The sequence below is a fragment of the Lontra canadensis genome, unplaced genomic scaffold (assembly GCF_010015895.1).
Source record: "Lontra canadensis isolate GAN:19392208 unplaced genomic scaffold, GSC_riverotter_1.0 scaffold179, whole genome shotgun sequence".
Taxonomy (NCBI): Eukaryota; Metazoa; Chordata; class Mammalia; order Carnivora; family Mustelidae; genus Lontra; species Lontra canadensis.
Window position 1 is genome coordinate 2,016,598 of NW_022631173.1, and position 23,024 is coordinate 2,039,621.

The following is a 23,024-nucleotide window of genomic DNA, read 5'->3' on the forward strand; positions in this document are numbered from 1 at the left end:
ATAAGGACCTATTTTATATTTTTATATTTTTATATTTTAGCAAGAGGCTTTCATTGAGGTTAAACAAAAACCTTGTTGTTTAACCTTTAAACTGTCCCTGCTCCCCTTCCCCCAGGGGATTCACTTAAAAACAAGTCCCAGAAACCAGCTCCAGGTAACAAAGCCCAGATACAAGGGTGGGTCAGGCCAAGTGGAGACATCGATCAGTTGGGGGGGTTGCATACTGTCTCCCTAGCTACCAAGGAGTAGGCGCCCCCCCCCCCCGCCCTTTGGGAGCCTTTTTGGCACCAATCCTAATCAAGGTGTAATAGGCTGGATCAAATGTCTACGAGGATAAATTGTAACTCAATTGGTCACCTAGCATCACTGTGGAGTTTCCTGTGTGTGTTAAAATCTCACTGGTAACCTGTGTGTGGCCAGGCCCCACCACATGGCCTTTGCCCTTAAAAGCTAGACTGTGAAACAGAGAAGGGTCGCCCTCTCTTGTAAGAGGTGCGTCCCGGAACGTTCGGTTAGATTCTTGATGCTTGGCATGAAATAAAGCTTTGCTTGACCTTCGCTTTGTATCAGTCTCGCTCCTTTAATCATGGACCCATTATTGGGGCATACCATAGCCCTAATCTCAAACTAAGTAGTGTCTCCAACATTTTTCATGGCTGATCTCATTTTAATCCTCAAAACAACCCTCTGAGGTGAGCAAGATCCACATTGCCTAGATGGGGGCTGAGGCCACACAGCCAGGATGTGGCCAAAGCCAGGATCTTACCCAGGCAGTGTGGCTCCAGGGTCTACACTGCCATCTAAGCTACTTTTTGGGCTTAGATAAGGTGGGCAGGGGTCTCATCTGCTCCCAGAGCTTGTGAGAACCTGAAGAACTTTTCTTCTCTTTTTTGTTTCCTTTTCCCTTTCTCATTCGAGTAGTTGAAATAGATGATTCCTAGACCCCAAGGGCCAGGGCATTCCTTTAGAAAATGTTCCCCCTTGGACCTTGTTAAATGGTTCTTTTTACTTCTTGTCAGTGTTGTTATTGAGGGAAAATAATCTCTTGGTCCTGGAATGAACTTCCAATGCTAGTCTTACATAGCTATGTGACCTTGGCCTCCGTTTCCCTGTCATTGAGATGTGGGAATTGGATTTTATGAAATCTTGGGTCCTTTCAGTTGGTGATTCTCAGAATTGTCCTAAGTCACCAGGTGGAAATCCCACCCTTTCCACCAAGCCAGGTGTTGCTACCAAGCAGGAGACCGGGCGGAAGGAGACTGAAACCCCAGATAACATGCTCTTCATGGAAAGGGAAAAGGCACTCCAACAAAGCTTCTCCTTGTCCTCTAGTAATAAGTTCTGGGAGAAAGGACCCAGGAATTTCAAAGTTAAAGATGATCCCTTTTCCACATATGGTCTGAGTACTCCCTTCCCCCAGCCCCACCACCTTGCCAGAAAGGCCACCATTCCAGGGCCAAGATCTTGCTGACCCTTGGAGGTAGGAATTCCCACCTCATCCTAGCTCTGCTATGGACTTTGGGAATGTCCAGGGCCTCCTCCCATGTATGGCAGTTTGTGCACTGCCCAAAGGCTCCTGGTCAAGGTGCCAGGCAGCCTGTAACTGCTCACAACCCCACGTCTAGCCAGAGTAATACTTCACCCACTCAGAAGGGGCACCTCTTTGTCAGCTTGGAGGAGGGCACCTTTTGTCAACTTGCACAAAGGTACTTTACATGTTAGCCTCCAATTGAGATCAAGTTTCTCCAATTATTTATTTTTTTAAGATTGTATTCATTTATCTGAGAAAGAGAGAGAGAGAGAGAAATGAGCAGGGGAAAGGATGGAGGGACAAGTAGACTCCCCACATAGAGGGGAGCCTGATGCAGGGCTTGATTCCAGGACCCTGAGACTATGACCTGAGCCAAAGTCAGATGCTTAAGCCACCCAGGTGCCCCTCAGTTTTCCCATTTAAAAATTAAGGGTATTACATACACCCCTCACCTTACATGAGTCCCCTCAATTGGACACTAACCTGACTCCCAGGACTGCTAAGAGAGAACAAAGCAATGGCTAAGAACATGGGCTTTAGAGCTCACAAACTGGATTCAAGTCTTGCCTCTCTCACTTGTCCTTGCTGGGCTACAGACAAATCACTTAAGCTTTCTGAGCCTCTATTCAGTCTCACGGAGAGCTGGCTGTGTGTCTGACAGAAGACTCAATGGCAAATGAAATAGATTCAGTTTCTGCCCTCCTGGAGCTTTCAGGTCTTTGAACAAAACACGTGAATTTGTCCAAGGTCACAAAACTACTCAGTGGTAAATCTGGGACTCAAGCCCAAGTCCTTCTGACTTGGAATCTATGGTCTTACCTTTTTTCTTTTTTAAGATTTTACTTGTTTATTTCAGAGAGAAAGAGAAAGAGAGAGAGTGCATGAGTGGGAGGGGCAGACGGAGAGAATCTCAAGCAGATTCCACACTGAGCGTGGAGCCCAAAGTAGGGCTCCATCTCACAATCCTGAGATCATGACCTGAGTGGAAACCAAGACCTAGACACTCAGCCGATTGAGCAACCCAAATACCCCACTATCTTCTTACCCATTCTCCTCTTTGCCTTAACAGCCCAAGTGGCATCCTTTTTGTGATAGTCTGAGAGAGAATGTGAGGAAATGCTTTAAATATCCTGGGGTGGTGATGCGGAGCAGATGCGTTGTAATTATCCCTTATGTTTGGGACAGAGGACACTGCCTGCCATCCTCCACCACAGTAGATCCCTCCCCACCTGCTAAGCATTTTGCAGGAGCTATTGATGACAGACTGTCTGGCATTCTGACACTGGCCAATCAGTAGAGCTAGAAGGTGCCTGAGGCCAAGGACAATTGAATCCCAACCTTTTAGTGGCATTAAATAAAGCAATATTTATTTTGCTTTTGGTGCAAATATACTTAATCCAATCTAGCTCATTGGTAATACTGAAAAACTGCTGTGTTTGAGAGACAATTGCATGCATGCCTCATACTTCTCTGCCTGTCAATGCCACCCTTCCAGGAGTAGTACACAGCCCCACAGGGCTCAGATGAGATTGATCTGGAGCCACCAAGCTGTCTTTTTCTCTATCCTATAGAAGAGATGAAAAGGAAATCATAAAGAGGGGAATTAAAATCATTGCTCTCATTCTAGCTGCCATTATTGCAAAAAGGATGGGCATGATGCCCTTCATAAGATGGAGCTATTTACTTGCCATTTGAGCAATGTTCTCTGGAGCCACTGTATCTCTGCCATTAGGCAGAGGAGGAAGAAACCAGTAAAGGAAGAGCACGCAGGAGTAGCTTGGGGTCTCTTTCATAGATGACACAGCATTGCCATGGCTTGGTGGTGGGGGGGACCTCAAAAAAATCACTGGAGACCATCCTAGCATTGATAAGGTCTTGGTTCAAATCTGATCTGTATCCTAGTAGTTGTCAAGTGATGCTCTAAAGTCAAATCTCTTTTGGATTTTATCTTCTCACTTATAAAATAAGGATTTTTAAAAAAAAATACTTTATTTATTTGAGAGAGAGAGAGTGAGAGAGAAAAAGAGAGAGAGATCATGAGCAGGGGAGAGGGGCAGAGGGAGAAGCAGACTTCCCTCTGAGCAGGAAGCCTGATGTGGGACTTGATCCCAGGATGCTGGGATCATGACCTGAGTGGAAGACAGACACTTAACTGACTGAGGCACCCAGGTACCCTAAAATGGAGATTAATAATACCTACCTTATTTGGTTATTGTGAAAGTGTCTAGCACATAACAGGTACTTGAATCTTTAAAAAAAAAAAAAGTCTTCACATAATTACCTAAACTTTGCACATCTTCAGGGTATTTGTTCATACACTTGTTCATTCACTCATTCATTCAGTAGATATAATGAATCTTCTCTACACCTGGGTCTGTAGTAGGTAAGTTGGAGTGAGCCTGGGCAGGATGACACAAACATAATCCCTGCCCCCACCGGTCTCACAGTTTGGAAGAAGAAACAAAAGATAGTCAAAAGTATCTTCAATTCAAGAGAATGAAAATATATATTATGTAGTTGCATATAAATTTGACTTCCATAAAATTGGATTTTCTAGAATGATCCTAATGTCAAATATTGTGTCTCATTGTTACCGTAAAGGGTTCCATCCATGTCAGAACATGGGTCCTGACTTCAAGCTCATGCAGAAATTTCATCTCAGAAATAAATAACAGAATAGAAGAGCACCAAGGAGACAGAGACCCAGAGCAGAGACCCAGGATTTCACACTTAGTGACTCTAAACTGGCAATCATAGTATGAGAGCATGGCCTTTTCCTTGTCCATTCCTCTGCTTTTATGCAGATGATTTGGGTCAACCACTAAAGAGAAAGTGCATCAGCCCTGTCCTCCTGGTGCTTCCAGCCTAGTTAGGGACACAAGCATAATACCACTAGTAGCCTTTAGAAATATGTGTAACTTCCAACCATTCTCACTTTGCTGAACTTTGCACATGACACACCCTCTGCCTGGAATGCTCTCTGAGGACTTGATTTTTGGCCAATGCGCATCCCTTCTTCAAGGTTCAGGGCAACTTGAAAACTCCAAGAGGGAAAGATTGGGTCCCATACAAATATCAAACGTTGAAAAAGGCATGCAATTAACATTAAGATATTGGTACCCCTTGGACTATTTGGTGTTTCTTTTTAAAACTATCAATACTTTCCCTAGAATATTTTGTTTTCTTGGTATTTTATCAGAAATGTGTGCTTCCCCCAAGTCCTTAACTTTGGGGATAAAGCCCAATTTGTGATGCTTTAAAATCATATAATGATATTATAGCAGCATTATTCATAATAGCCAAGATATGGAAGCAGCCCAATGTTCACTGATAGATGGATGTATAAAGAAGATGTGGTGTATATTTACACAATAGAATATTATTCAGCCACAAAAAAGAATGAATTCTTGCCATTTACAACAACATGAATGGAGTTAGAGAGTATAATGCCAAGAGAAGTCAGTCAAGAAAAACAAATACCATATGACCTCACTTATATGTAGAATTAAGAAACAAAACAAGCAAAGGGGAAAAAAAAGAGAGAGACTAACCTAGAAATAGACTCTTATCTATAGAGAACAAGAGGGCAGGCGGGTGGGGGGATGGGTAAAATGGGTGATGGGAACTAAGGAGTGCACTTGTCGTGACGAGCACAGATTGATGTATGGAATTGTTGAATCACTATGATGTACACCTGAAACTAATATGTTAACTAACTGGAATTAAAATAAAAACTTAAAAAGTAAAAAATAAATAAATAAATAAATAAATAAATAAAATAAAAGAAGAAGAAGAAGAGCATGGAGCCCCGGGAGGGGAAGTGACTGTCTCAAGATGATATAGACATTAGAGGTCTATTCCCCGGCCCCTAGCTGGGCAGGGCTACTGCATCTTTACTAAGGTTTTTCTTTAGTAAATACCCACCTACTGACAGACTGTTACCATTAGAAATGTTCTTTAAAAAATCAGCTCAAAAAGTACCCAGCACAGGTACTGCTCACTAAAGAGTCTCACCAATGCTTTAGCTTCTAAAGAGCTCCAGGATTCTTTGAAGCTTAAGTGACCTTTGAGTCACCAGCTACACTATTTTCATCAACAGGCTGGATCAAGGTGTTGATCTTTCAGGATCTTTTGCCTATAATACCTTCTCTTAAGTTTTGAATCTCACTTTTTTGAATGAAAGAGGCTACCTGGAAGCAGCATGGCCAAATGGGAATACCAAGGGTCCTGGGAAAATTGACCTGGATTCTAGTCTGGACCCTGTGGAGTACCAAGTAGGTGACCTTGAAGGAATGGCTTACCTTCTTTGACATTCAGTGCCAGAAAAATGGAATCCACCTATGTGCCTGGATGGTTATAAGAACTTGATCATATGAGATTGGAAAATTCTTGGGAAAGAATGGAATGTTCATTCAACAACTAACTCCTCGATGTCTACCATTGTCCAGACTCTTGTCAAGCATAAGAATACAAACCTGAATAAGACATCATCTTCACCCTTGAGGAATTCATGGTCCAGTGGGAAAAACAGACTCAATAATTACTATATCTTGTGCTGTAGCCACTCTGATGGGCTGGGTGGGAGGTGGCGGGGAGCAATGGATGCCGTGGGAGCAGAGGAAAGTACCTATCCCACATTTGCAAAGAGTAAGTCAGCAGGTCTTCCTGGAGGAAGTGATATTTAGATTTAGACGATTTCAACAATATGACAATCTCCACCACTGCCAGTCATCACTGGCTGCCATTTATTTAACATTCATTCTGTTCTGAGGATTCTGCTGGGCCATTAGTAGTTCATGTTCACAATCCAGAAAATCAAGGTTGTTATCCTCATTGTACATATGATAAACCAGAAGACCAAAGGGGTTTTTTAAAAAGAAAATTTAAAAGGTCACCAATCAAAACTTAAACCTAACTGTGACTTCCAGAGCTTCTGCTCTTCACAACATAGCCTTACGGTTCTGTGTGACTCTGTGAGGCAAGGATGAGACTAGTGCAGGAAGTCACTGGGAAGACAAATTTCAGCTACAGAGAAGGAAGACTTTTCTAGTGGAGCTGTCCAAGAATGAGATAAGTTGCCTGGGAAGGTGGTGAGCATCAGGTCATAGAAGTATCACGGAGCAAGGCATTGCTTAGGGCATTCTTAATATTTGCGTATTGAAGGCAGAGGAGAAGTAGGTAAGCTAACCAGTATCTTAAGCTTGCAGTCATTTGTGATTAAGTCCTGTTGTTAAAAGTAACATTCCATTCCAAATTTTTAGAGGCTGAGTGAAAGCTGGAAGAGCTCTGTGGGCATAGCACCCAGACCAATGGTTCCATCTGTTTGGTGACCAGCCTCTGGGGTTTAATATAAATTAGGCTACAGAGCTATATAGTTAGGCATACTTTCTGTTAAAGAAACAAGGACTAACTCCAGCCACTTAAGCAAGAAGGGAATTTATAGGAAGGGCCACATTTGGAAAACAAACAATTAACAGAATAGCCCTGGAGGGCAGAAGATTGGCTGTTGGCAGCAATAATCTACCTCTTTCCATGGTACTGCGGCTGTACACCTGATTCCCAGCCTTGTATCACCTAGTCCAAGTTTAAGTCATGGAGGGAAGTGACTGTTGCCACTGAGTCTGGTTTCCTGTTGCTGTCGCTGGCAGATCACAAAGAGGGAGCATCTGGCCCATCTGTCTTTTGTGGTGGGAGAAAAGGCACCACCATAGTCTCATCATCTGTCATGATGGAGGAGCAAACTCTCCCCGAACCTGTCCCCTCTAATCACAGGGTTAGATGTTAGGCATTCCCCAAAGAAAATGGGTAAATGCCTACTACACTAGGAGGGATCAGACAATGGTTATGAACTCAGATCTGCCTGACTCCTAGCCTGGAGGAAAAGATAGACAGTTATCCCTGACCACTACTGTCTACTGCCAACCCCAGCCCATGGGCTGCAAACTTATTATTCTGTCACTCCGACAGGATGTAGCATAAAATGATAATAAAAAGTTCAATCAAACAACAATATAATATTTTTAAGTTGCTATTATGTACCAGAACCCATGTTAAATGAAGTTACATGTGTTTATCTCATTTAATCCTCACAACATTGTCCTGAATTATAAATGGATACAAGCCTGTGAGCACATCTTCTTTCTTCTGTTAGACTATGTTTCTCAAATGAATGCAGTCTGCTTGTGTACCAATCCTGACCTCACCTCTTTTCTCAAGCCATTTTTTATAACTTCCTTGTGCTTCAGTTTCCACATCTGCAAAATAGGAACACTAATAACACCACCACTAACAACACCACTAATAACCACATCATTAACTCAGGACCTTGGCCAGAGCTCAAGGTGCCGTCAATGGAGCTGATAAAAGGGTGTTGGGCTCTGAATACATTTTGAAGGTAGAGACGATGGGTAAGCTGTGGGTGTGAGACAGAGAAGAATAATAGGGACACCAGTGACTTCAGTCTGAGCACTTCGCTCTACTGCCCTGTATGAGAGATGTCCATGGGTCTGTGGTCTTAGGGCATGAACACTGAAGTCAGACTCCTCCACAGAAATATTTGAACCTCTCTGTGACTCAGCTTCATCTTATATAAAATGGGAATTATAACAGTAGTAACTTTATAGGGTTGTTGAAAGCATTGAGTGAATTAATATATGTAAAATGTTTATAACTGTCTCTGGCAAAAAATAATAATAATAAAAATAAATGCTAGGAAGGTGAGACAGGGACTAATACTACTCCAAGCTGTATTTGTATTTATAGATGACAAGTTTGGCTTGTCCTGTTCATACTGACTCTGACTCTGGGTACTACCTAGGTGCTCTCTAATGGGGTTTGACCTGAACCGTCACTGGCTGGATCCTTCTCCGTGGGCCCACCCCACCTTGCATGGAGTGAAACAGCTCATCATCCAGATGTACAATGACCCAGTGAGTAACCAAACTCCCTCAGCACCTGCTGGTTTTAAGGTTTAATCTGGGAAAGAGCAGTGTTGTACTGGGAAATGCCAGTAGGAGCTCCAAATTAGGAGTACAGGGTCAAAACCAGGTTGAGTATGAGGCCTGTTGGTCTTGTCTTTAAATTGGATAGACCCAAGTACCTTCCAGTACCTCTCGCAAATATCAGGTTCAGTTGGGTTCAGGAGGTCTTCTGGGATAAAGGAAATATAGTGAAGCAGATTCACAGGGTTCTTTGGCTGTAAGCAAAAGAAATCTAATTTCAATTAGTTTACACAAAATAGAGAATTTATTACAAGAGTACGAGTGTATCTCACATAACTAAAGACTGTAGACTGGCCTTCTCCACCTGTAGGAGGCATGGAGCCAAGTGTCACATTTGTTGACTCCCACCACTGGAGAGGGATTAACTCTCATTTTCTAGTTCTAGTTCCAAAAGACTGTAACTGGCCCAGCCTGGGGAACCTGCCACCTCTGGGCAAGTCAACTCTGGCCCCAGAGGAAAGGATATGTAAGAATAGGACAGTCACACAGGAACCACATGGTTGGGCTTGGGGGCTGTGGTAGTCATGGTGAACTTGTTCCTGGAGAAAAGGGCCTGCTAGTCCAGAAAAAGGGGAATAGTGGGTGTCTATACTGAGTTTGTTCACAGGGGCAAAACTTTGTAAGAAACAGGAAAAGACACAGGGGTTTCATAGGTTAGAGAAAGGAAACAGACCACAATCATTCTATCCCCAAAGAGCTATCAGAGAGGACAGGACAGACATCTCCTGCATGGAGGACAAAAGAGGAGGTAAGGCCTATAGAGAAATAGAAAATTTTAACAATTAGTTCTGCCTAAAGTAGAGTGGATGTAGGAGCTATGAACTTTGCCTTACTGAAAGGGTTCACCTTGAAGCTAAATGACACTATCAAAGTGATGCATAGAGGAGATTCAATTGTTTGGAAGATACTGGAGTGAGATGACACCTGAGTCTCTTCTAACTTTGATGACTGTGATTTCATGGCCCCTTGACTGCCGTAGCCCTGACATTTTTTTCTGATCTGGTTGATAGTAAGTATTCAATAAACTATTGGTAGAATGGAATTGGATTGAACATGGCAAATTCTCTTATGCCAACTTCAACATGATTTATAGATAGAAAACAGTTATTCACAGAGAGGACAATGAGGCATGATTTTAAAAAAGGAAACAGGATAGGAGAAGTGATAGAGTGGGAGCCACTGAAAAAAAGAGGTGTCTTAGATGAATCCCTGAGGAGAGAGCTGGGGGGTAGGGCATGGAGGAGAAACCAAAGGGAAGAGTTAGGTTTGCTAAAGAGAAGAGGCTTTAGCCTGCCATTGCTAACATCACTGAGAAGTCATTGATTCGCTCACAAACAACTGGGCACTCATCCATGCTACAGAACACAGATCAGCCAAGACTGAGAGAGAGAGGGATTTAGACCCTTTTTGTGCCACAAATAGGGTGCTCATCAGCTGGTTGGATCTTAATAAACACACTTAGAGCTTGTTGAGTAAACTGTGTTCTTCCTGAAAGTCCACTCCTTTAAGACCGAAGCAAGGGCATGGAGCACCAACATGGGAGTCAAGCTGAACATGGGAGTCATGGATCCCAGCTCCCTCCATATCTTTTCTCTTCCCCACTCCCCATCTCCATGCCCAGGCTTTTACTCCAGTCTTGCCTGCCTTCCTTCCACAAATACTTATTAAGTAGTTCCAAATACTAGGCATTGAGATATTTTCTAGCAGTGAACAAAACCCTAACCCTTGCAATTTGTGGAGGAGTAGACATTAAATAAGTAAATACTGATATATATAGATTTTAAAATTGCATATGGAGTTATGGTGGCTGGGGTAGGGAAGCACACAAACTGTGACCTATGGGTAGGATGGTTGTAAGTTTTGGCTTGCCCTGGGGCAGTTCCCGTTGATACCTGTTGTCCCAGAGTATTTATTAATAGTACCCCCTTTCACTCTTAGAAGTGTCCCAGTTTACATGATAAATTATACTGTCACTCTACTTAAAAGCTATTAGAAAGCACCTAGTACAGTACCTGGCGTGTAGCACATCCTCAACAAACATTATCTGGATTGGATTCAAAGTCACATTTGACTGTAAGTGGCATTGTGTCCAGTTGTAGATACTGTCAGTACCCAAGGGCATCTGCCCTAATAACCTGAAATGCTTTCTCCTCCTGACCTCCGCTGTTGTGTACGTCACCACAATCACTCAGGCCAGAGCTGTGTGAACTGCCACGACAGCTTCTGGCCTCATTTCTAAATGCTCACAGCCTCACTCCTCCATCCCAGTGGCCTTCTGCTTGACAGAGTCAGCAAGCAGAGAATCAGCAGACACTTGCTGGTGGACGGGGTCTATGTCTGGGAGCATCGCCCTTCCTCTCCGAACTCCTTCGGGCTCTATGCTGGTTTCTGGCAATCATCAGAGCCGCTGTCCACCCCTAAGAAGTTCCCAGCCTGGTGGAGACAGGCATTTACAGGCAGTTATCTCAAGTGCATTCATGGAGGAAGTCACAGGGGCTGTGGGAGCCCATAGAAGGGACCCAGCTCAGGAGGCCACACCTGAGCTGATGCATGAAAGATTGCCAGGGCAGGGAGGGCTTTCCATGCAGAGGAGACATCTGTGCACCTGCCTTGAGAGGGAGGCACCCTCAGGAGCCGGCCAAGTCATTCAGTGTGGCTGGCACTAGGGGCAGACAGAGGGGCAAAGGGGGTTATGATACAGGGTGCAATTTGGAATTTATTCTCATGGGAATGGGGAGCATGGAAGGATTTTAAGCCGGGAGGTGACAGGATCAGGTTTGCATTTCAGAAAGACTCCTCTGGTGCTTGTAAGGGGGTGAACTTGGAGGGTGCCAGGCTAGAGACTGGAGACCAGTAGAGCCTGCTGCTGTAGGGCTGGAGAGGCATTATGGAGGGGTGTGGGTAGCTTAGTGACCAGCTGATGGGACAGGAAGGAGGTTTGTATGATATCCATGGTTTGGCCTGGACAGCGGAGTAGATGTCGTCGCCCCTCCTGAGATGGGAACTCAGGAGGGGCAGTGCACCTGTGGACAAGCTTTAGACATGGAGACTTTGAAGTTGAGCAGAAGTGATATGTCTAGCCTGCATTGTGAGTCTCAGGCATGAGCCCTTCTATGTTCTCACCTGGCAACAGGAGCCAGCTGTCCTGCATTAATGATGGCATTTACTTCAAAGGCAACTTTCCTAGACCTTTGCTCACTAAACCCTTACCCCCTCTCGGGACCTTGGAAACTAAATGATGCCCTTGACCATGGAGTGTTTTACCCAGAGGACCACACTGGATCTTAGTTATAAAGTGGTTTAGTTATGAAGTGGTTTATGCCCCACTCCTGGGGCACTCCCTGTGGACAGCGTGGCCTTTGTTTACTAGTTGTGATGGACTGTCCCTAGGCAGGGTCTGGCTGATGGATCTGGGAGTCCCCAGTGCCCAGCAGGGACCTGGCTCTGAGCAGGTGCTCAGAGTAAATGCTAAGCAAATGATGAAGTAAACCAGAGCTTCTGTGAGTTGGTTTTAAAAAGATTTCCCTGATGAAAAGAAGCAACCAGACCACACACCTCTCCCCAATCTCAGCTCTCCCTCAGAGTGTTCCAGATGCTAGTGCCACTATTGCTGTGCCCTCTTTTACTTCAGGCTCTGGTCTGTGGACATCAGCCCTCTCGCGGGTTCCCCTGCAGCCTGCTGAGATTGTCCTCAGCTCTCAGGGACAGAGCCTGAGATGGCATTCCCCACTCTGGTTCCCCTGACACAGGTTTCTGGTCACCTTACTCATGCACTCCATTCCTGGCCTCAGTGCCCACCACATTCCACCCACCATGGAGCTTAGCCTTCTCTGGCCTCCAAGGGCTCCCTCAGATCCCTGGGTCCCTGCCTTCCCGCCATCCAAACACGTTTTGTTCAGGAGCTGCTCTTAGACATTTCATTACCTCCAGTGGTGAAGACCAGGGAGCAGGTCTTCCTCCACATCCAGCTTTCTCCTTCCCCTTCTGATATCAGGTCTGAGTATTCTACCTCTTCCCCAGGTAATTAGCCCCAGACGTGACAGAAATTTCCAGGTGAGAGCTCACCCCCTAGCCATGGGAGTGTAGCTTTATCCTGGCACACATACCATAGAGTAATGACAGTGACTTCACATCACACCATCAGCCAGAGTCACTCGCACGCAAGAGCACACACAGGGCCCTCCTCTCTCACCCAGGTCCAGTTGCAATCTTAAAAAGTGAAGCCCCTTTACAGATGGGCTTCCTAGGACCACCCATCTGTAAGTCTTCTAGCACCCAACTATCTGCCTGAGAGGTGTACCCAGAGAACTATTTGGCAGAGATTTAAAAAGCAGATGTTGCTTTAAAAGGCTCAGTTAATTGAATGAAGCACACATTTCTCAAAGTACCCATGTACAAGACCCTCGATTACCTCCGGAATTATAGAGATCAACGGGGCAGGATTGCAGGCTAGGAAGAACTCACAATCCAATGGGAAGGCCAGAACTTTATGAATCATTTTCAACCAGGGCAGCCAGGAAGGTTGCTAGAGTAGAGAACATGTAATGCTTTGGAAGTATGGGGCTAGGAGAAATGAATCCTCTGTGTGTGTGGTTGCGGGGGCGTGGATCTGAGGAAGTTTCCTCAGGGACATTGGGCGGGGCCTCTAGAAGTGGGTAATAGTTCATCTGGAGGCTGTGGTTTAGGGATGAGACAGGTTACAGGGAGAGAGGAGAGGGCATTCAGGGGAGAGCTGAGCAGTGGAATGGAGATGAGAGGCCTCAGCTGCTGGCGCTGGTGTGCAGGATTCATGAGAGGCAGCTGCAAGATGGTGGCCCAAGAGGCAGATGTTAAGAAGCTCATGGGTGACTTTGAATATGGAGTCAAGGAATTTGGCTTTTTCCTATGGCCCAGTGCTCTCTTCTCAGTAAAATCAAAGTCTTGGAGCACCTGGGTGGCTTAGTTGCTTAAGTGTCTGCCTTTGCTTCAGGTCATGATCCTGGAGTTCTGCTCAGCGGGGAGCCTGCTTCTCCCTCTCCCTCTGCCCCTCTCATCCTCCACTTGTGCTCTCTTTCTCTCTCTCAAATAAATGTAAATTAATTAATTAATTAATTAAAATAAAGGTCTTAAGCCCTCTTTTAAATTGATTTTTATTTGAATTAAGTATCATGAAAAAATATCATATAAAAAAAAATCAAGGCCATGAAACAAAATGCCACTTTTTAGGAATATTCCAGCACACACCCTTTCTCCGTCTTGAGAATCAGCGTCATCAATGGAGAGCCATCAAAAATGTTTGAGCAAGAGAGACAGGGACCAATGAATAGTATTTCCATCCACTCAGTCCCCCACTTTAGAAACTCTAGAGTCATTCTAAAATTTAAATCCACCTGGGTCTCTATCCCCTGATTAAGACTTTTCAGTGACTCCCCATTACTTGTGGAATAAAGGCCAACGTTCCTGGCGTGCCTTTCAAGGACATGCTCTCAGCGTATCCAGCATGTAGCAGAGAATATGGCACCACAGAGACTGTTATGCTGAATGACATATGCTTTAGCAACTTGGGAAAGCTGCAGTGTGGAGAGTGGATCAAAGGAGATGAGACGAAGGGAAAGAAGAGAGGCCCATCAGGTGCTTCTTGTGAAGTCCAGCCAAAGGTCGATGAGATCCAAGCTGGAGAGTGGTGAGGGCAGTTGCTAAGGAAAATCCCCAGGAACTGATGGCAGGAGGCAAATGGGTCCACTTCAGCCCTTTTCTGTGCCCCCAGTCTCTCGGAACACAAAGGTTGCTTTTGTGAAAGACTTCTATGCTCTGGGTGGGAGATTCCCCCCTTTTTCTGGAGGAGAAAGACCTGTGTTGCTATAACAACTTGGCTGTAGCTCGTAGACAGATCTGTTTCCTTAAATCATTTAAGGAAAATTAGCTGCCATAACAACACGAGCAGTTTTTAAAATAGAGCAACACAGGGCTGAGGTTTTTTTTTTTCCTTGCTTGCCTCCTGTAGTCCTCAAGAGAAGCTGCTCTCTTTCTGTCAAATAAATAAGTTATAACACATCTGCATGGCAAATGGAGCAGTCGGTGACATGGTCATCTAACACAAAGAACCTGCACACACACTGCCCGGAAAACACACCCACCCACACACACACGCACAGCATGGAGATATGTGGAAAATGCTTCCATTTACATACATAAAACAGAACATATATACAGAAAAGCATAGATGTGGTACATACCAGATAGACAAGTGTCAAGTCATACATAATCACACAAAGAACTTATGCACGAACACACAACCAGGCATGGGCTCCCCACCCAGTCAAAACTGCAGGAGGAGGCCCAGCAGATCTGCTCTTAGCATGGGCAGAGGTTTTGTTGGGTCACCGGCTCGGAAGGCCCTGAGATGGGAACTCCTCACTAGAAATCAAGCTCCACCTGTGTGTTCACACCTGACGGCCTGGAAACCTTGCTGGTGGGAGAGGTAAAGTCACCTTGGCAAGCATGGGGGGGGTAGGAGGTTGGGGGAACCCCCTCCCCACCCATATATGCACTTCAGGGCAAACTAGGAAAGCAGGAGGCCACAACTATGGCATTGGGGTGGGAAAGTACGCCCCCTAGGCAGGATGCTTACACCCCTGAGGAGGGAGCAGTGCTTCCGCAGTGAAAACCACATGCCTAGGGCCTTAGCACATGGTCTCTCTGAGGCCTAGAGAGCTCAAGCATCTGGATTGTAGGTTCCCAAACTTTTGTTCCAAAAAGTTACCCCAAAGACCCCCTGGAGGGGACAGCTAAAGCTGTGAGTTTGTCTTTGGGGCATCAAGAGGGACTGAGAACACTAGCCACCCCCCACCAGACTGGATAAACCCCTATTTTGCTTGGTGCTGCTAGGCAAGTCTCTACCCCTCTCTGTGACTTTCATTCCCCCCACTCCTGCACCCCAGTCTCTACACTGTAAGGGTTAAAGGATGACTCCACAAGGCCCATTTGGCTTCAATAGTCTGCGTCTCTGCATCATTTTGGAGCTGGATGTTGGCTGTGAAAGCTCCACTGATGGGCAGGATTTCCACATCAAGGTCCAGAAGTCGGGCTCCTGCCTCTGAAAGACAGCTTGGAGTGAATGCCTAGGGAGGGGCTTAGCACATGGCTGATGTCCTGTGAACATCAATCCTAAGCCTCAGTCTGCTCTTCCGCCGGAAGGTAGGAATATGCCCTTGACTAGCTTACCCACAGGTTGAAGAGAGACCCAATGTATTCACCTTATGTGAACATGAAGTGTTTATAAATGTGAAGAAGGACTATTGCCCGGGATAGGGTGAAGAGGAATGCCTGTGGAAATGGGCAGACTGCAGCCAGCTGCTGGAGGTTTCGCAAGGGGTAAGCTAAGTGCATTCACACCACAGCCATAGATCATACACTTTGGTCTCCTCAAATATTTTTCCATTCCTACCAGCTTGGCCCAAGAAGTCAGTAAATAGCCACTAGGGGAAAGGTTCAGTCTGGAAGTAAAGACTGGAGGTAAATGTAATACTGTGCAGTGGGCTCTGAGAACACAGGGTGCTGCTGGTTCATGAAATTTTTACAATTTTTCCTACAATAGTTTGAGATGGCTTTGAAACTTTAAGAAATTTTAAGAGAAATCATTACTTTCCTAAAGGGCAACTTCTCCCACCTGTGATAAAAGACATGGTTTTTCTAACTCTCTAGATTATAACTTTGACTCTGGCAGCAAGCCGGGTGGAGAGATGGATCTCTCACTTCAGAGCAATATTCCTGTCAAGCTGATTGTTTTTTTCAGTTTCTCTAACATCTTTTCATCCTGGAAGACTCTGAATACCTCTCATCAACTAACTAGATGCATATTGTTTCAATGGCATGGAAGCCAGCAGAGCTTCCGGAAGCTTCCATTTGAGTCAGGTCAACTAAACTCTATGTCTCTTTTTCCCTATCTGGAAACTGGGATACCCATCCCACGGGATTTCTCTCAGGATAAAGTAATATGTATATACATAATCTCCAATAGTAGGTCTATAAGAAATGGAGCCACTGGTATTTTATGCATTTGGCCTCACTGACCCCGCTCTCTCAAGCTCCCATACCCCACCAGAGACTGGGATCCCACTGAGGTCTTAGATTTCACCTTAGTCATTTCTGATCCCTGACACCCTGTGTAGGGCACAGGTCTTCCATGAATGTGCATTGGGTGAGAGAAAGGAAAGACAGGCAGGAAAGAAGAAATCCACTTACCAAGACCTAGAATTAACATTGGAACTGGGTTCTGAAGGAGGGATGGGAATTTGTTGAGTAAAGAAGAGGAAAAGTATTTCAAGTCAAGAGAGACATCAAGCCCCTGGGGCAAATAATACATTATATGTTAATAAAAATAATTAATAATTTTAAGAAAAGAGAGAGAGACACTAAGTCACTCTCCAAATGCTACTTAATCTTTAGAACCTACCTCCAGGCCTGCCTCCTCGAAGACTTCCTTGAACCCTTTGGCCCACAAAGCGTTTTGTTGCTTTGTTCTTCTATGATCAGACTTTGCTTCTTTCATCTAGTGGTTTATTCCATAAACACACGTGGAGTGTATTCTGTGGGCTTGGTGCCACAGTAGAATCTCCTCAGGCATCCACTGGCTTCCAATTTTTTCAATTCAATCGAAAACCCCTTCAGAGCCAACGATCTGCCTTCACCTCCCTGCTTCCCTGGCCAGGGCTGGTCACTCACTGGTAGCTCAATGAGAATGTCTTAAGCATTGGTTAAAATGCAGTCTCCCCAGAAGGGTGGCTGTTTGGATTTCTATAGGCATCCCCTAGCTCCAGAGCACCCCGGTGAAAGCACACAGGCTGTTGTGTTTTAGTAATAGTTTTCCTGCCTCTTTAGATGGAGCTTCTCAAGGACAGAAGCTCTTTTTCAGCTTCTACGTCCATTACCTGGCAGGGACCCAAGCTTATTAGGCCATTGATGAGTGTTTGGGAACCCTTGTTAGCCACCTCAACAGACACGTTGTTTCCCAGCATGATAGCCCCAAAGCAGCCCAGAGAAATCCACAGCACCCTCACTCTCAAACTCCCACCCTTCTCTCTCACTGTTCTACATTTCTAGTGACTCATCTTCTTTCCTCCTTACTTTGCCCCTGCTGATCCCTTGTCACTGTGAGCTCCCACATATGGATTTTTTTTTCTCAAGCTCACAAATTCAGAAATTCTAGAATGTTAGGATCCAGCCATGTAGGCTCTCCATTGCAAATCCATAAATTCTAAAATTCTCTTTACACACTCTCTGCTCCTGATGTCTGTTCAACTTACCCTTGTTCCTAAGTTAGACCAAGCTTGCTTCCCCGTTTTCCCTATCCCATAGTCATCCAATTATCCAGCCTTAATGAGCTAAAAAGAGTCTCTGTTGGATAGTTCTGGAATAACCTCTTTTCACTTACCCAGCCAGTCCAGTATACCCCCAGGTCATCTCCTCCAGGAGCTTTTCCCATTACCATATCTATCCATATCTATCCTATCCACTTCTCACCCCCACTCCCCCATCCCCCCACCCCCAACTCTGGCAAACTCCTCCCCTTCCAGGCCCATGGTTTGAGCTGGTTGGGATCAGCATACAGCCTGTGATCCCCTTACGCTCTCAGCCTATCCAGCGTACAACAGAGTACAAGTCACATTTAGGGTATTTCATGTTCACTGTGTGGGGAACATCTCCGAGAGTTATTTTTGGCTGTTGCTGTTGGGAGTCTCTGGAGCCCAGGAAGAATTCATGCTGGTACATCAAATAGCATATTGCATTTCAGAAATTGGCCTTAGCCATGGGAAATCAAGTAAGCCAGATGCCTAATTAGTCCATTATTTACCATGGTGGAGAGAGCTGAATTCTGATGAAAGGGACCAGACTAATCACTGCTTCCACTGTTTAACCTTTCAACCAGAAATTGCCCCATCTTCCAGAAGTTCTAATGCCCACCTCCCAAGCGCTGTCCTGCTCCCAGGTGTCTGGCTGTGAGAAGTCTTATCATCCCAGACACAGCCTGACATCCTGGCCAATGAGCCTTGATGTCCTCCCCCTCAGCAAGTCATGCCAGGTTCGCATTGCTCGCTTTCACTGCAAGCTAGTCAGGTATATAGAAAAAAAAGTAACCTTCCTATAATTTTCAAAAGAAAAAAGATTGTTCATTTATCCATTTAGTAAATATTTTCATAGCCCAAGCACTATATATCATAATAGAAAGGCAAATAGCAAACAGTCATTTCCCTCAAGGAACTGATGATCCAGAAGAGAGCAGTGGTTTTCCAACTGTTTCCAGAAAAATTGCAAGAGGTCTGAGGACCCCCTCCCATGGGGCTTCTCTCCATTTTAACCTGAGCAGTATAACTTTGTGATTTAAGAGCTCAGGCCCAGGCCCATATTTAAATCTCATTTCAACACTCACTAGCTTTGCTATCTCGGGCAGGTCCCCTACCTTTCCAAGTGTCTGCCTCGCCTTTGTAAGAGGTTGTTGTGAGGATTACCTGAACTGATTTCTGTGACTTGCTGAAGTCACTTTGCCGGGCACATATATTCTCAACAGATGTTAATCTTTATCACTATGACAAATGCGTTTAAATAAAGGATTCCATGGCCAGAGAAAGTTTGCAAACCCCTGGTCTAGAGCTCCTGACTCTGCAAACCAATGATGGCAGGACAGGGTGGTAAGCCTTATGACAGGCAAGGAATCCAGATGCCATGTGGGGGAAGCAGGTCACCTCCACTGGGCTTGGGTTCAGGCAAGGCTTGCTGGGGAGGGTGACCTCTGACGTGAGTTTTGAAGGAAGACTAGTAGTTGTTTGGACAGACTGGGGAAGAGTTAAAGGCAGAAGGAGCAGCATGGGTGAGCATACAGGTATCAGATGACTAGACTCTGAGATTTCTAAGGAGTTCGGTGTGCTAGACTGAGGGGAGCATGTGGAGAAGGGGTGGAAAGTAAGGCTAAGTGGTTGGCAGAAGCCTGTCATAGAGCCCAGTGTGCTACCCCGGGAAGCTTGGACTTTATCCGGAAATCCAGGGGGCTCTTTATCAAGGACTAGAAAGGACATGAAATTTAAAAAGGAGAGAAAAAAGATGTTACTGTGACCTTCTGGGGTTTAAAATATATTGACGTACTGTTTGTAGCTTTGAGCCAGCAATTGTGGTACTACAAAGCTAGGCTAAAATAATTTGAAGTGTGAATAAGGATTTATGCAAAAAAAAAAAAAAGTCCATATTACTTATAAATAGTGAAAAACCGAGAAAAAAATCTAAATGCCTAACAGTGGGAAACAGTGGGAAACTGATTAAGTGAATCACGATACATTCATATAATGGGTGTTTATGAAGAGTTTATAATATTGTAAAAATGCTTATGCTATAATTTTAAGTGAAAAGAAGCAGAAGACAAAGTTGCATATGTATTATATGTTAAGACATATAACAACTAGGTTTAAAACATACACAAAAGAATGGATGTGAAGTAGATGTTAACAGTGGTATTTCTGGGTACTAGGGTTGTTTCCTTCCTCTCCGCTTTTTTATATTTCCCAGCAATTTTCTACAAGTACATTTTAACTTTAAAATTGCGGGGGGGGGAAATTTATGGAAGGAGGAGGGGACCTGGCCACCCAGATATAAAGAAGGATCTCATTTTATAAAATAGAAACGAACTCCTGAGTCAGGTACTTAGTGCTGGGCCAATCCCTACGATTGGAGCCTGAGGCAACGAGCCCAGCCCACATTATAGAAAGAAACTGGGGTCAGTTGATGCCCATCATCTGTCTTCTGACTAGCCGTCCTTCTATCTGTCCCCCCATGCAACCATCCATCCACTGTACCTCTACTACCCTCTGTTCACTCTTATCCCAGAGGTACCCACATCCAGGCTCCTAACACCCTGGAAAGTCTGCCAATTCCTTGCCCTCTAGGTAAGCATAAAGGGACCCCACTTCCCCAGAGCAAACCTCAAATCCTGCCTTCCCTTCATACTGAGTTCTCTTTTTAGTCCATTAAGTCCTTGACCTTTAAGCACTGCCCAGTCAGTGGGAAAAAGGAGGGGCAGACCCTTTCCTCCTAGGGATTTAGAGCAAGGACCCTGCAGTCAGAAATTGCCTCCAGCCTCCAATTCTGGCTCTGTCTACCATCTTACCTCTCTCAGACTCTGTGCCCGGAGCTGTGACCCAGGGTAGTAGTATCTCTTCACAGAGTGTGGTAAGGGTTGAAAATGACACTTCACTTGTATAGTATTTTCTAAGGCTGGTATATTATAAATACTCGATAAGTGTCAGCATTTATTCTTATTAAAAGCTCAAATCTAGTAATGTACAATAGCTGATATTTCAGTGTTAACTTCAGAACATTATCGCCATCTTTAAACTGTAGTATTTACAAAATAGCTCTAGCTCTGGTTATTGAAATAGCCTTGCAAACAGGTCTTAAAAGTGAGCAGGCCCTCGCCCTTATCCCTTAACATGGCTTCTTTGACCACTCCCCAACTCCCATCTGTGAGTCTTGCTTCAGCGGAGCTGATACCTTTAATTGCCTGACACTAAGCTCAGAGGATCCTGCCCTGGGAGCCTTTCTCTCTTCTGGCTTCCTCTATTTGTCTGCTCTAATCCATTCTGGGTGAATTTTACAGTTCAGCCTTCAGAGGGCAAGAGAGTTTCTGTCATTCCTAGGGTGTAGGTAGGTGCCCCTCTGTGTGTGTGTTTCCGGGGGCTGGAGAGACTCGCTATAATCCCTAAGGATGAGACAGCAAGGAGAGTTCTAAAGTGAGTAACAAGGAACATAATCTTCACCAACCCTCTTCTGGGCAATTCCAGACCCCGAGTGTGGCTTGGAGCAGGTTCACCCGCTGAGGCCCTGGACAAGGGCTCATTGAAAGATGGAGTTTGGATGCTGATTGGCGGCTAAATCCACTTAACAGAAACGGCCTCTCTCTGGCTATGCCTACAGGGCCTGTCAAAGCCAAAGCTTTTCTTTAGATGCCTGGCGTGACCAGCACACACTCAGCAGTCAAAAAAGTTGGCTTACTCAGGCTCCCAGTTACAAATGAACAGTTTCTTTCCTGTTAGATTTTAGCTCCAGGCTACGACCTTGAAAAATCCTCCAACTGCTAAGGCATGTTCTTTAATAGACCTCTTTGCTATGTGACTGGATCTTCTGGAGTGGATGGGGCAGATGAAAACAGCTTTTCAGTACCCTGGGGTCAGGGTGGCAGTAGGAAAGGGGGAAGTTGCTGATATTTATTGAGCATCTATTATGTGTTAGGCATTGCCTCATCAAATCCGTAGAACAGCCCTATGAAATGGGCGTCATTATCCTTGTTTTTTAGGTGAGGAAAGTAAGGCTCAGCGTGAATAACACCCCCCACAACCACCCACCCCAACCCCAGTCTCCCCTGGTGCACACATTTATCACTCCACATAATGCTGATTGGTTTATGTGCTTGTTTTCTCTACTCAGCTGTGAACTCCTTGAAGGATAAAACTATATCTCTGTCACCTCTGCATTCTCTTGCCCAGGGCACAATACCTAACACATCAGTAAAATGTCAGTTGCAAGAAGGAACAAATGAAAAGCGGTTAGAACCCGCAAGGTCATTACAACTGGCAGAGGGGGTGGGGAGAAGCGATGGCAGAGCTGGAGCTGGAGCTCCCTGTGACCCAGGGCCCACTTCTGCAGCAAAGCAGAGGGTGAGTGGCTCCCTGGGGGCAAAGTAGCCAATAGGGGGCTCACCATTGCTCAGAGGGTCTCCTCTTTCATTTTTAAAAGACATGTAAATAGGGAACCTAGAAGAGAGGAGTTCTATTGATTTAGCTTTTTCTTGAAAATGATGACACCTCTGAGTAGCAAATGTTCAGAATTATCACCATTGTCTTTAGATTCAGTTGACATTGTAAATGGAATACCAGGTTTATGCCACTACTTTGGATACTGTGGCTCTCCCTCAACCACTGTAAAGAGCACTTGGTTTGAGAAGTCCAGGAGTTGAACATGCCAGGCAAATTGGGAGTTGGGTCTTGAATGGGGCTGGCTCATTCCAATGCACTCACTTTTAACCTTGAATTAGTAACTTCATTCTGGCCTCTGGGCTCTTAGAGAACCCTATATGGAGCCATAGAACCTCACGCTGGAAAAAAACTGAAGAGGTCTTCCAAACTAACCTTCCACAGAAAAAGAATGGAGGGAGAGAACACATAAGCCCAGGGCTGATGGCATGCTCAAGGTTGCCCACTGAGACCAAACTGTAGAGCTGAGACTCAAACTCAGGCCCCTCTGATTTCTACCAGATTAGAGCACATGCACTGTCAGCCCTGGGGATGAGTCACTACTAGCACATGGATCTTGTCCTAATTATTTTCACTAATCTGTCACAGAGATGTATAGCTTCCAGAGCACAATCACATACAAGCATTCGTTTGAAGCTTGCTGCAATGCTGTGAGGTAGGGATTATGTGTTTTGTGTGGCAAATAGGGAAACTAAGGCCTACAGGTATTAAGTAATT

At 45.0% G+C, this 23,024-nt stretch overlaps 1 protein-coding gene across 3 annotated transcripts in view; it reads left to right on the forward strand.

Moving 5' to 3' along the window:
- The window catches only part of AGBL4 (ATP/GTP binding protein like 4), a 1,476,328-nt gene that overhangs the window by 1,369,302 nt on the left and 84,002 nt on the right, over positions 1-23,024 (forward strand). For all 3 annotated transcript variants that reach the window (XM_032846637.1, XM_032846636.1, XM_032846638.1), the window contains exon 9: positions 8,349-8,460. In XM_032846637.1, the coding sequence (XP_032702528.1) occupies positions 8,349-8,460 (112 nt within the window). The remainder of the gene's footprint in view (positions 1-8,348; positions 8,461-23,024) is intronic.